General features: G+C 47.1%; 1 protein-coding gene across 3 annotated transcripts in view; it reads right to left on the bottom strand.

Moving 5' to 3' along the window:
- LOC124043125 (type 2 phosphatidylinositol 4,5-bisphosphate 4-phosphatase) overlaps nt 1-15,000 on the bottom strand; it is a 37,725-nt gene that overhangs the window by 5,734 nt on the left and 16,991 nt on the right. Inside the window, exons 2-6 of one of the 3 annotated variants that reach the window (XM_046361347.1) lie at nt 13,517-13,662; nt 7,315-7,421; nt 5,931-6,054; nt 1,981-2,043; nt 1,427-1,479 (exon numbers count right to left, since the gene is read on the bottom strand). In XM_046361347.1, the coding sequence (XP_046217303.1) occupies nt 1,427-1,479; nt 1,981-2,043; nt 5,931-6,054; nt 7,315-7,421; nt 13,517-13,662 (493 nt within the window). Of the gene's footprint in view, nt 1-1,426; nt 1,480-1,980; nt 2,044-5,930; nt 6,055-7,314; nt 7,422-13,516; nt 13,666-15,000 lie in introns of all 3 variants that reach the window. The other 2 variants (XM_046361346.1, XM_046361348.1) reach the window with 2 other exon arrangements.

The following is a 15,000-nucleotide window of genomic DNA, read 5'->3' as shown; positions in this document are numbered from 1 at the left end:
AGCACCCCTACTTCCTGCTGCATCACCCTCAGCACCCCTACTTCCTGCTGCATCACCCTCAGCACCCCTACTTCCTGCTGCATCACCCTCAGCAGCCCTACTTCCTGCTGCATCACCCTCAGCACCCCTACATCCACCTGAATCACCCTCAGCACCCCTACTTCCTGCTGCATCACCCTCAGCACCCCTACTTCCTGCTGCATCACCCTCAGCAGCCCTACTTCCTGCTGCATCACCCTCAGCACCCCTACTTCCTGCTGCATCACCCTCAGCAGCCCTACTTCCTGCTGCATCACCCTCAGCAGCCCTACTTCCTGCTGCATCACCCTCAGCAGCCCTACTTCCTGCTGCATCACCCTCAGCAGCCCTACTTCCTGCTGCATCACCCTCAGCAGCCCTACTTCCTGCTGCATCACCCTCAGCACCCCTACTTCCTGCTGCATCACCCTCAGCACCCCTACTTCCTGCTGCATCACCCTCAGCACCCCTACTTCCTGCCCTGCACCCCTCACCCTGAATCACCCTCAGCACCCCTACTTCCTGCTGCATCACCCTCAGCAGCCCTACTTCCTGCTGCATCACCCTCAGCACCCCTACTTCCTGCTGCATCACCCTCAGCAGCCCTACTTCCTGCTGCATCACCCTCAGCAGCCCTACTTCCTGCTGCATCACCCTCAGCAGCCCTACTTCCTGCTGCATCACCCTCAGCAGCCCTACTTCCTGCTGCATCACCCTCAGCAGCCCTACTTCCTGCTGCATCACCCTCAGCAGCCCTACTTCCTGCTGCTGTCATACCGCTAGATGAACTAAGGACTAGACGCAGGGGTGGGCAACTCCAGTCCCTTGACGGCCTGATTAGTGTCGCAGTTTTGCCTCCAGCTAACACACCTGACTCCAATAATCACCTAGTCAGGATCTTTAGTTTAAAATGACAATTGATTAATCAGCTGCCAGGGATGGAGAAACAGTCACCAATCAGGCCCTGGAGGACTGGCGTTTCCCACCCCTGAGAACCACCACAAATCAGCTGCTGAAGTGGCCCTAGTGTAGTCTGGGTAAACTCCAATCACCAGGCGTCCAACAGAGAGAACGTTGAATGGTCTCAGACGTAACTTGGTCCAGCATCGTAACCTGGTCCAGCATCGTAACCTGGTCCAGCATCGTAACCTGGTTCAGCATCGTAACCTGGTCCAGCATCGTAACCTGGTCCAGCATCGTAACCTGGTCCAGCATCGTAACCTGGTCCAGCATCGTAACCTGGTCCAGCATCGTAACCTGGTCTAGCATCGTAACCTGGTCTAGCATCGTAACCTGGTCCAGCATCGTAACCTGGTCTAGCATCGTAACCTGGTCTAGCATCGTAACCTGGTCTAGCATCGTAACCTGGTTCAGCATCTTTGAATGATTCAAAGTTTGAGGAACTTACATTTTTTTGCAGTGAGGGCATTTTGCTAGTGTGTTAAATCGGAGCTCCATCCACTGCAGAAGAAAAGACAAGCAGCTGTTAGAGAGATCTCTCACTCACCTCACCTCACCTCCTCACTCACCTCACCTCACTCACTCACCTCACTCACTCACCTCACCTCACTCACCTCACTCACCTCACTCACCTCACTCACCTCACTCACCTCACTCACCTCACTCACCTCACTCACCTCACTCACAAACATATTATTCAGTTCTACTCTACAGTCAACTAACAACTACCGAAGGCCATGTCACTGATTCCAACCACCATCAATCACACCACCATCTTTCTTTTAGTTGTCCGTGATGCTGGTGTAGGTCGTCCCTGGTAGGGACCTGGCGTACACGAAGCACGTTGGGCGTTAGTTTCAGGCTGATTCCTTTCACGTTGCTCATCAATTTGAGTTGATTAGGGGTTAGTTGAAGGTTGTTATTAAGTGAATAGAAGTTGTATTATATTTGAAACTTTATTGGAGCCCCAAGATGCCGTGGTAACCCCCAGCTCATAGAGACCTGGACTGTGGAGGTGCTGTTGTCATGGAGATCAGGAGGGGCCGTGGCAGAGTCCTCGTTACCCTAGACACCAAGACGCATAACAGGCAACAACCTTAACACACCAGGGTACCGCTACTGTTGGTAGGCTGTGTCACAAATGGCACCCTATGGGTTCTGGTCTAAAGTAGTGCACTATATAGGGATTAGGGTTCCATAGGGCTCTGGTCTAAAGTAGTGCACTATATAGGGATTAGGGTTCCATAGGCCTCTGGTCTAAAGTAGTGCACTATATAGGGAATAGGGTTCCATAGGGCTCTGGTCTAAAGTAGTGCACTATAAGGGGAATAGGGTCCCATAGGGAATAGGGTCCCATAGGGCTCTGGTCTAAAGTAGTGCACTATGTGGGGAATAGAGTGCCATCTGGGATGCAGCCTGGGGATTAAAGTAGTGCACTATGTGGGGAATAGAGTGCCATCTAGGATGCAGCCTGGGGATTAAAGTAGTGCACTATGTGGGGAATAGAGTGCCATCTGGGATGCAGCCTGGGGATCAATACATCACTTTATACTCCTTTTCGACTTTGGCCGGAGCTGTCCAGAGCGCCTCCAATTCTTGAGGAACTGCGTACAGTCTCCTTTATGAAACAACAGTCTCCTTTATGAAACAACAGTCTCCTTTATGAAACAACAGTCTCCTCTATGAAACAACAGTTTCCTCTATGAAACAACAGTCTCCTTTATGAAACAACAGTCTCCTCTATGAAACAACAGTCTCCTCTATGAAACAACAGTCTCCTCTATGAAACAACAGTCTCCTCTATGAAACAACAGTCTCCTCTATGAAACAACAGTCTCCTCTATGAAACAACAGTCTCCTCTATGAAACAACAGTCTCCTCTATGAAACAACAGTCTCCTCTATGAAACAACAGTCTCCTTTATGAAACAACAGTCTCCTCTATGAAACAACAGTCTCCTCTATGAAACAACAGTCTCCTCTATGAAACAACAGTCTCCTCTATGAAACAACAGTCTCCTCTATGAAACAACAGTCTCCTCTATGAAACAACAGTCTCCTCTATGAAACAACAGTCTCCTTTATGAAACAACAGTCTCCTTTATGAAACAACAGTCTCCTCTATGAAACAACAGTCTCCTCTATGAAACAACAGTCTCCTCTATGAAACAACAGTCTCCTTTATGAAACAACAGTCTCCTTTATGAAACAACAGTCTCCTCTATGAAACAACAGTCTCCTCTATGAAACAACAGTCTCCTCTATGAAACAACAGTCTCCTTTATGAAACAACAGTCTCCTTTATGAAACAACAGTCTCCTCTATGAAACAACAGTCTCCTCTATGAAACAACGGTCTCCTTTATGAAACAAAAGTGGCCCGGATTCAAAATGGTTGCTCAAAGTGGACTGGGATCTGTATTGAATAGCAGTGGAGAGTGCATTCATATCTGGACTCCATTTTGTTCAATCCAGTACACACACACACACACACACACACACACACACACACACACACACACACACACACACACACACACACACACACACACACACACACACACACACACACACACACACACACACACACACACACACACACACACACACACACACACCAGTAGACTGTTGGAGATGGAGACATTTCACCAGCAGGTGTTCTGATAGGCTAACTAAATAGCTAACGAAATAGACAAAATGATGCTCGTTAACTGTTTAGCTACAGAGTTAAGCATTAATGTCACGGACTCATTGTCACCTGTCCACCGACGCTGTTATGGGAAACCGGGGATTACCTCTATTAAATCACAAGGATACGTCATAAGAACATTTTAACAATAGCCTAATTGACTAATTGCTTCCACGCTGAGCATAGATCTCCCAAGAGACATGAATATTTGAGGCTTTGTAAGGTTATAGATCAACATGTCTTAGTTAGCGACCTTGAAGTATTCTCTATGTTATCCCCGATTCTTTGAAGGAAGGAATTCATTAAAACAACGTTTTTGGATGTGGGCAGAACTGAAAAAGCGCGTGCGAGCAAGGAGGCCTACAAACCTGACTCAGTTACACCTTGTGGAAGGCTACCTGAAACGTTTGACAATTTAAAAGGCAATGCTACACACTAATAGAGTGTACGTGACCTTCTGACCCACTGGGAATGTGATGAAAGAAATAAAAGCTGAAATAAATCACTCTCTACTCTTATTCTGACATTTCACATTCTTAAAATAAAGTGGTGATCCTAACTGACCTAAGATAGGAAAAGGAATTTTTACTAGGATTAAATGTCAGGTATTGTGAAAAACTGAGTTTAAATGTAGTTACCTATGGTATATGTTAACTTCCGACTTCAACTGTAAGTCACGGAGACGTCACGATAAGTCACGGAGAAGTCACGATAAGTCACGGAGAAGTCACGATAAGTCACGGAGAAGTCACGATAAGTCACGGAGAAGTCACGATAAGTCATGGAGACGTCACGATAAGTCATGGAGACGTCACGATAAGCCATGGAGACGTCACGATAAGTCATGGAGACGTCACGATAAGTCACGGAGACGTCACGATAAGTCACGGAGAAAGTCACGATAAGTCACGGAGAGTCACGGAGAAGTCACGATAAGTCACGGAGAAGGCGTAAGTCACGGAGACGATAAGTCACGGAGAAGTCACGGAGAAGTCACGAGAAGTCACGATAAGTCACGGAGAAGTCACGATAAGTCACGGAGAAGTCACGATAAGTCACGGAGACGGAGGCATAAGTCACGGAGACGTAAGTCACGGAGACGTCACGATAAGTCACGGAGAAGTCACGATAAGTCACGGAGTCACGGAGAGAGTCACGATAAGTCAGTCACGATAAGTCACGGAGAAGTCACGATAAGTCACGGAGAAGTCACGATAAGTAACGGAGACGTCACGATAAGTCACGGAGAAGTCACGATAAGTCACGGAGAAGTCACGATAAGTCATGGAGAAGTCACGATAAGTCACGGAGACGTCACGATAAGTCACGGAGACGTCACGATAAGTCACGGAGAAGTCACGATAAGTCACGGAGAAGTCACGATAAGTCATGGAGACGTCACGATAAGTCATGGAGAAGTCACGAGAAGTCGTGGAGAAGTCACGATCACGGAGACGTCACGATAAGTCACGGAGAAGTCACGATAAGTCACGGAGAAGTCACGATAAGTCACGGAGACGTCCCGATAAGTCATGGAGAAGTCACGATAAGTCACGGAGAAGTCACGATAAGTCACGGAGAAGTCACGAGAAGTCATGGATAAGTCACGGAGAAGTCCTGAAATTCCATCTGTCAAACTGTGTATGAACCCTTAACAATAATCAGAGGTCTCTGTAGCATATCGTCATTTGGGAATTTCTGTGAATGGATCAACTTGAAAAAGAAACAGCCCAAGTCAAGAACTGAGAACCACACACCCAGCCTTTGCCTTATTAGCCTGGTCCCAGACTTGAGAACCACACACCCAGCCTTTGCCTTATTAGCCTGGTCCCAGACTTGAGAACCACACACCCAGCCTTTGCCTTATTAGCCTGGTCCCAGACTTGAGAACCACACACCCAGCCTTTGCCTTATTAGCCTGGTCCCAGACTTGAGAACCACACACCCAGCCTTTGCCTTATTAGCCTGGTCCCAGACTTGAGAACCACACACACAGCCTTTGCCTTATTAGCCTGGTCCCAGATCGGTTTGTGCTGTCTTGCCAAACTCATATGATCACTGTCGTTGGCAAGACTGCACAACACATTTATTAAGCGTCTCAGTGTAGGAGTGCTGTTTTGCCTTTTCGATTATAAGGATTGGACAAGGGAGACCTGATCCTAGACCAGCACTACCACTCTGAGATACTTTATGAATACAGGCTAGTCTCTAATAGGCCAGAAGGTGATGACTGCTGCTCAGAAGGCACACTGATTGGCCACATACGAGGAAGGCGTTTCCACAGTGGCCACAGACCACCCTCGTGCCCTCAGGCTGGACTGGCAGGGCTGGCTGGGCCGGCTGCTCCTCTGGAATCACCATCACCGGGCTCAGGTTGATGATGCGTCTGCTGTAGGGGGCGGAGCACACAGAGGGGGAGGAGTTACCATACAGTAGTGATGGGATCGTTTTTGTTTATCCATGTTTCCCAGGTAAGTGGTACTATTGTCAGTTGGTTACTGATGGTCAGTTTGTTATTGGATTCATGGTCTTGAACATTTCCGTATTCAAGAACAAGAACTGGACTCTAGACCAGCAAGGGTTCACCTACTGGACTCTAGACCAGCAAGGGTTCACCTACTGGACTCTAGACCAGCAAGGGTTCACCTACTGGACTCTAGACCAGCAAGGGTTCACCTACTGGACTCTAGACTTCTAGACCAGACCAAGGGTTCACCTACTGGACTCTAGACCAGCAAGGGTTCACCTACTGGACTCTAGACCAGCAAGGGTTCACCTACTGGACTCTAGACCAGCAAGGGTTCACCTACTGGACTCTAGACCAGCAAGGGTTCACCTGGACTGGACTCTGGACTCTAGACCAGCAAGGGTTCACCTACTGGACTCTAGACCAGCAAGGGGACTCTTCAGACCTACTGGACTCTAGACCAGCAAGGGTTCACCTACTGGACTCTAGACCAGCAAGGGTTCACCTACTGGACTCTAGACCAGCAAGGGTTCACCTACTGGACTCTAGACCAGCAAGGGTTCACCTACTGGACTCTAGACCAGCAAGGGTTCACCTACTGGACTCTAGACCAGCAAGGGTTCACCTACTGGACTCTAGACCAGCAAGGGTTCACCTACTGGACTCTAGACACAGGTTCACCTACTGGACTCTAGACCAGCAAGGGTTCACCTACTGGTTCACTGGACTCTAGACCAGCAAGGGTTCATCTACTGGACTCTAGACCAGCAAGGGTTCATCTACTGGACTCTAGACCAGCAAGGGTTCATCTACTGGACTCTAGACCAGCAAGGGTTCAACTCTAGACTTCACTGGACTCTAGACCAGCAAGGGTTCATGCCTAGACCAGCAAACTCTGACCTACCAGCAAGGGTCTGGACAGACCAGCATCCTATCACCTACCAGTTGGGTCAGGGGCATCCTATCACCTACCAGTTGGGTCTGGGGCATCCTATCACCTACCAGTTGGGTCTGGGGCATCCTATCACCTACCAGTTGGGTCTGGGGCATCCTATCACCTACCAGTTGGGTCAGGGGCATCCTATCACCTACCAGTTGGGTCTGGGGCATCCTATCACCTACCAGTTGGGTCTGGGGCATCCTAACACCTACCAGTTGGGTCTGGGGCATCCTATCACCTACCAGTTGGGTCTGGGGCATCCTATCCTCCTCGATGAGTCTTTGCAGATGAGGAGACAGTTACAGGGACAGCGTACATACTTCTTCCCAGTCGGTGGGTTTTTGATGGGCTGAAAGAAAGAAACCACTTTGAACTTAAATCCATTTGAAACCATTTAATTGCTAGTAAATTACACAGTAAAATCACATAATAAAAACACAATCACACTGTCACGTGTGATCCCTCTCCGGACTCGAGGTCACCAGGCTGCTCCTTATGGCACACATCATCATTACACGTACCTGCAGACTCATATATATATATATATACACACACATCATCATTACACGTACCTGCAGACTCATATATATATATATATATATATTTTTACACATCATCATTACACGTACCTGCAGACTCATATATATATATATACACATCATCATTACACGTACCTGCAGACTCATATATATATATATACACATCATCATTACACGTACCTGCAGACTCATATATATATATATACACACATCATCATTACACGTACCTGCAGACTCATATATATATATATACACACATCATCATTACACGTACCTGCAGACTCATATATACATATACACACACACACACACACACACACACACACACACACACACACACACACACACACACACACACACACACACACACACACACACACACACACACACACACACACACACACACACACACACACACACACACACAGACTCATATATACACACGCATACACACACACACACACCATCGTTACACGTACCTACAGACTCATATATATATATATACATCATCATCATTACACGTACCTGCAGACTCATATATACACACACATATATATATGGAGTCCAGGTGGGTCTGACGCTGCGTGTAACGATGGTGGGAGGGATATATATCGGTCACTCCCTTTGGTTCCTTCCCAGGGGTCACTGGTTCTGTTTCCTGTCTGTGTTCTGTTAGTGGTTCCTGTCTGTGTGCTGTTAGTGTTTCCTGTCTGTGTTCTGTTAGTGTTTCCTGTCTGTGTGCTGTTCCATTTATTTTATTAAAACACTCCCTGAACTTACTTCCCAACTCTCATTACAAACACTCTTATTCACAGGAGACACACCCAATTCCATTCCAATTAGTTGGTCATTTTCCTGAGTCATGTCCCTGGATTGTCGTGTTACAAGCCCAGGTTGAGTTTCGACAGAGCAGAGCACGGCAGTACAAGACTGCTACTAACACCGTCTTGTTGAGGGGTCAGCCTCGGCGCGCACGGATCAACTGACTTGACTATTTGATCCGTCTCAGCTGAGACGACTGAGGAAACTACTGGCTGTGGTACTGTGGATCCACGCTGTCGTAGAAGAAGGAATAATCTTTATCGCCTCGTGAAAACCAGACTGAAACACCACACTCACAATTTGTTTCACTTCACTTGTGATACCCGAAACAGAATTTGAGCGAGCAACATCTGTCTGGTTTAAAACGAGACTACAATCTTTAGTTCACTCGCGTAACAACAAACCCCCAGCTCAACTCCATGACTTTGCAGTTGTAGAGTAGTTACTTCATTCGTATGTAATAACATGTTATTAACAGTGTTATTCATCTGTTACCGACACTAATAAGAGTGCAAGACTATCGCAAGTGCAAATAAAAACCTCCAAATAACCCATAGAGCAGAATGGGGCCAATACCCTCCTCCTCATTCTAATGGAAAAAAGAGCCATCAAATTTTACAACCATCTAAGAACAAGTGACCCCAAAACATTCCATCACACAACTCTACAATGTCAAGAGATGAAATAAGAGAAGAGTCCCCTCAGCCAGCTGGTTCTGAGGCTCAGTTCACCAACCCAAACCAACCCCATAGAGCCTCAGGACAGCAGTCAGCCAGCTGGTTCTGAGGCTCAGTTCACCAACCCAAACCAACCCCATAGAGCCTCAGGACAGCACTCAGCCACCTGGTTCTGAGGCTCAGTTCACCAACCCAAACCAACCCCATAGAGCCTCAGGACAGCAGTCAGCCAGCTGGTTCTGAGGCTCAGTTCACCAACCCAAACCAACCCCATAGAGCCTCAGGACAGCAGTCAGCCACCTGGTTCTGAGGCTCAGTTCACTAACCCAAACCAACCCCATAGAGCCTCAGGACAGCAGTCAGCCACCTGGTTCTGAGGCTCAGTTCACTAACCCAAACCAACCCCATAGAGCCTCAGGACAGCACTCAGCCACCTGGTTCTGAGGCTCAGTTCACCAACCCAAACCAACCCCATAGAGCCTCAGGACAGCACTCAGCCACCTGGTTCTGAGGCTCAGTTCACTAACCCAAACCAACCCCATAGAGCCTCAGGACAGCAGTCAGCCAGCTGGTTCTGAGGCTCAGTTCACCAACCCAAACCAACCCCATAGAGCCTCAGGACAGCACTCAGCCAGCTGGTTCTGAGGCTCAGTTCACTAACCCAAACCAACCCCATAGAGCAGGGGTGTCAAAGTCAAATGGACGGAGGGCCAAATAAAAAATTTAGCTACAAGCCGAGGGCCGGACTGTTCGAATGTTCATTGAAAATTTTTTAAATGACGCATATAGTCTAGTGAACCTAATTGAACCTACTGAAAACCTAACAAATATATTCCAATATGATCAGATAAATAAAGCAATATTTTCTTATGGCTCTGTCAGTAATCTTTAATTTTCAACAGACACAAAAGACAAATTTCCTTTATATAAAAATCCCCATAACATGAACATTAAATGAAAGAAACCGGTATTCAAGGCACCATCAGTAGCCTATATTTTCTATTTTAGCAAAAGTGGGCTAAATTTACTTCAAAGAAAAAAACAATAATAGCAATTTTCTATCATCCACTCAACTGAAATATTTTTAAAATATAATTGGATTGAAATACAATAAAATAAAGTGCAAAAATCTATTAATCAAAAACAACACTTTGTTTAAGGAGAAGTAACATGCAGTGAAAACAAATATTAAACTTTAACTTTTAAACTTGAACTGAGTAAAAACTCTAAATATGTGATTGCACAGTAATGTTCACTTGTTTGAGGTTGAGGGTGATACTTGGTGGTGTCCCATCTTTTCCACAAGTTCATCAATGTTCGGGGTAAGGCTCTGAGCTGAGGAAATCCTCAGAATTGAGTGGAGGTGTTCAGCAGTAAGTCGACTTCTGTGTGATGTTTTGTTCAAGTTCATCAAAGAAAACAGTTGTTCACACAGGTATGTGCTGCCAAACATAGACAACGTTTGAGCAGCCTGGATGCGCAGCTGGGGCATTGTGTCGGGAGGAAACGGGCGAACTCCGCAGCACCCACTGCCGCATATTTTGCCCTCAGTGCATCATTGCATTGGAGGTCAATCAACTCCATTTGGAGGTTTGGTGGTGAGCTTTCCACGTCAACAGCAAATGGGTTACCGAGCAGTTCCAACCTGCTTTTTTGTGCTTCAAAGTCAGCAAATCGGCGTCGAAAGTCAGCGGCAAGCATACCTATTTTATCAGCCAACTGTGCGCTCGGGAATGCACTGGTAGAGAGCTTCTCTTTCATGGTCTGGCAGCTGGGAAAGTGGCTCAAATTTTCTTTCCGCATCTGCGTCTCCCACAGAGTCAGTTTGGTTTTAAATGCCTTCACTGTACTGTACATATCAGAGATGACACGATCCCGACCCTGCAGCTGCAAGTTCATTGCATTCAGATGACTCGTAATGTCACACAGAAAAGCCATTTCACACAGAAACATTTCGTCTCGGAGTTGTGTTGTGTCTTTCCCTTTGCTGTCCAAGAACAGACAAATCATGCCCCGTAGTTGTGCCATGCATAGGACGTAAAGCCAAAAACTCCTCTGTCACGCTTAGGCTGGAGTCCACTCCGCGGATGAAAATTGACAACTGGGCAATGTCAGAAATGTCGGTGCTCTCATCCACAGCCAAGGAATATGCAATGAAATCTTTTCCCTTTTCACAAGCTGCTCTTTTAGATTGATGGACAACTGGTCTACTCTCTCGGCAATGGTGTTTCTGCTCAGACTCACATTTAAAAAGAGTTGCCTTTTTCTGGGCAAACTTCGTCACAAACTTTAATCATGCAGTTTTTGATGAAATCCCCCTCCGTAAATGGCCGGGCTGATTTAGCGATCTCTTCTGCCAAAATAAAACTGGCCTTGACAGCAGCCTGGCCTTGTGATTTGGCTTTTTTGAACAGAGCCTGTCGAGATTTGAGGCCTCGTTTTAATTCCTCTGCCTTTTGTAGCCTTTGTTCCATGTCCATATTCTTGTTTTTGTCCGCGTGTTTCGTTTCATAATGTCGTCTCAGATTATACTCTTTCAGTACCGCCACACTTTCTCCACACAGAAGACACACAGGTTTTCCAGCTACCTCCGTGAACAAATACTCCGACTCCCACCTTGTTTGAAACCCCCGGTTCTCAGTGTCCACCTTCCGTTTTGCCATTTTTGATGGGTATCTGAAAGTTAATTTTACTGTGATGCTGACAACTGCTGTGCCAATAAATATTGAAATGAAGCAGCCTACTGCTCGGTGCGTCACCGTTGCATTGTGGGAAATGTAGTATTGGTGCGTGTAAAAGATCTGCGGGCTGCCGGCTTGCTGCGGTCTGCGGGCCGGTTCTAATAATAAATCAAGATCATCCCAGGGGCCGTAAAAAACCTTCTCGCGGGCCGGATGTGGCCCGCGGGCCTTGACTCTGACATATGTGCCATAGAGTCTCAGGACAGCTCTCAAAAAATCTGGCCCAACCAAATATATCACCTATTGGAAAGACATCACAAAAAATCAAAGTAAACTTCAATGCTATTTGTCTCTAAACAGACAGTACATGGTGGCAGACTATCTGACCACTGTGACTGATAGAAAACTGAGGAAAACACTGACTAGGTACAGACTCAGTGAGTCTGGCTATAGAGACCGGTCGTCCCAGACAAACCTGGCTGCCCAGAGAGGACAGTCTGGCTATAGAGACCGGTCGTCCCAGACAAACCTGGCTGCCCAGAGAGGACAGTCTGGCTATAGAGACCGGTCGTCCCAGACAAACCTGGCTGCCCAGAGAGGACAGTCTGGCTATAGAGACCGGTCGTCCCAGACAAACCTGGCTGCCCAGAGAGGACAGTCTGGCTATAGAGACCGGTCGTCACAGACAAACCTGGCTGCCCAGAGAGGACAGTCTGGCTATAGAGACCGGTCGTCACAGACAAACCTGGCTGCCCAGAGAGGACAGTCTGGCTATAGAGACCGGTCGTCACAGACAAACCTGGCTGCCCAGAGAGGACAGTCTGGCTATAGAGACCGGTCGTCACAGACAAACCTGGCTGCCCAGAGAGGACAGTCTGGCTATAGAGACCGGTCGTCCCAGACAAACCTGGCTGCCCAGAGAGGACAGTCTGGCTATAGAGACCGGTCGTCCCAGACAAACCTGGCTGCCCAGAGAGGACAGGCTGGCTATAGAGACCGGTCGTCACAGACAAACCTGGCTGCCCAGAGAGGACAGGCTGGCTATAGAGACCGGTCGTCCCAGACAAACCTGGCTGCCCAGAGAGGACAGGCTGGCTATAGAGACCGGTCGTCACAGACAAACCTGGCTGCCCAGAGAGGACAGTCTGGCTATAGAGACCGGTCGTCACAGACAAACCTGGCTGCCCAGAGAGGACAGTCTGGCTATAGAGACCGGTCGTCACAGACAAACCTGGCTGCCCAGAGAGGACAGTCTGGCTATAGAGACCGGTCGTCACAGACAAACCTGGCTGCCCAGAGAGGACAGTCTGGCTATAGAGACCGGTCGTCCCAGACAAACCTGGCTGCCCAGAGAGGACAGGCTGGCTATAGAGACCGGTCGTCACAGACAAACCTGGCTGCCCAGAGAGGACAGGCTGGCTATAGAGACCGGTCGTCCCAGACAAACCTGGCTGCCCAGAGAGGACAGGCTGGCTATAGAGACCGGTCGTCACAGACAAACCTGGCTGCCCAGAGAGGACAGGCTGTGCTCACTCTGCTCCAGGGGAGAGGTAGAGACAGAGCTGCATTTCCTTTAACACTGTGACAAATACTCAGACCTAAGAGAATATTTAGAGACCAGTGAAGCAACAGTAGGATGAGAATCATCATCAGTAGCAGTAGGGAGTCTGCATGGTCTCACCACAAACACACATACACACATACACAAGTGCAAGTGAGTCTTACCGTGGCCTCGTTGCACACAGTACATTTCACCACGTGCTGATGAAGCTTGCCATCCAGGTTAATGAGAGACTGACACACCCGGCAGTTGATGACAGGTACCCCCCCTGGGTCGGGACTGGCGATGGCTGTGTACGGGGGAGGGAGTTCTGCTGGAGGGGAGAGAAACAGACACACCTGGTTTAATGACACATTAGATACAGTTGTCCTAAGTTGACATACACTTAGGTTGGAGTCATTAAAACTTGTTTACATCTACTTAGGTTGGAGTCATTAAAACTAGTTTACATACACTTAGGTTGGAGTCATTAAAACTTGTTTTTTCAACCACCCCACACATTTCTTGTTAACAAACTATAGTTGTGGCAAGTCGGTTAGGACATCTACTTTGTGCTTGACACAAGTCATTTTTCTAACAATTGTTTACAAACAGATTATTTCACTTATAATTCACCATCACAATTCCAGTGTGACACTAAGTTGACTGTGCCTTTAAACAGCATGGAATATTCCAGAAAATGATGTCATGGATTTAGAAGCTTCTGATAGGCTGGTTCACATCACTTGAGTCAATTGGACCTGCAGATGTATTTTTGCTTTGCCATTTGACCCGGCGACCCTTCGGTTACTGGCCCATTGCTCTTAACCACTAGGCTGCCTTGATGTAATGACATCGTACACCATTTAATGTTTTTAGGCCTACAGACAAGGCCCAGCTTTCACTTCCATTTCCTTTAGCAACATGGGTCGACCTGGGAGATGAGTGAGAATAAGGTCAGTTGACAGCCAAAGGGAAGGACTGGATTTACTTCCTGATGTCCCCCCCCCCTCCTCTGTTTGGGTCAAAAAACAGAACTTATAATACCTTTTATTTAACAAGACAGTTAAGAACACATTCTTATTTACAATGACATTCATTCAGATCCTTTATTATAGACCTTTTTTTTTGAACAGTGCATATATCACAGAGCTAGGCTATATATGTCCTTCTGTAGCTCAGTTGGTAGAGCATGGCGCTTGTAACGCCAGGGTAGTGGGTTCGATCCCCGGGACCACCCATACGTAGAATGTATGCACACATGACTGTAAGTCGCTTTGGATAAAAGCGTCTGCTAAATGGCATATATTATTATTATTATTATATATATATACACACACTGCTCAAAAAAATAAAGGGAACACTAAAATAACACATCCTAGATCTGAATGAATGAAATATTCTTATTAAATACTTTTTTCTTTACATAGTTGAATGTGCTGACAACAAAATCACACAAAAATTATCAATGGAAATCAAATTTATCAACCCATGGAGGTCTGGATTTGGAAGCACACTCAAAATTAAAGTGGAAAACCACACTACAGGCTGATCCAACTTTGATGTAATGTCCTTAAAACAAGTCAAAATGAGGCTCAGTAGTGTGTGGCCTCCACGTGCCTGTATGACCTCCCTATAACGCCTGGGCATGCTCCTGATGAGGTGGCGG

This window comes from Oncorhynchus gorbuscha, linkage group LG09 (genome assembly GCF_021184085.1).
Source record: "Oncorhynchus gorbuscha isolate QuinsamMale2020 ecotype Even-year linkage group LG09, OgorEven_v1.0, whole genome shotgun sequence".
NCBI classification, from domain to species: Eukaryota; Metazoa; Chordata; class Actinopteri; order Salmoniformes; family Salmonidae; genus Oncorhynchus; species Oncorhynchus gorbuscha.
Note: the sequence above shows the minus strand (reverse complement) of the source record. Positions and strands in the feature narration are given on the sequence as shown.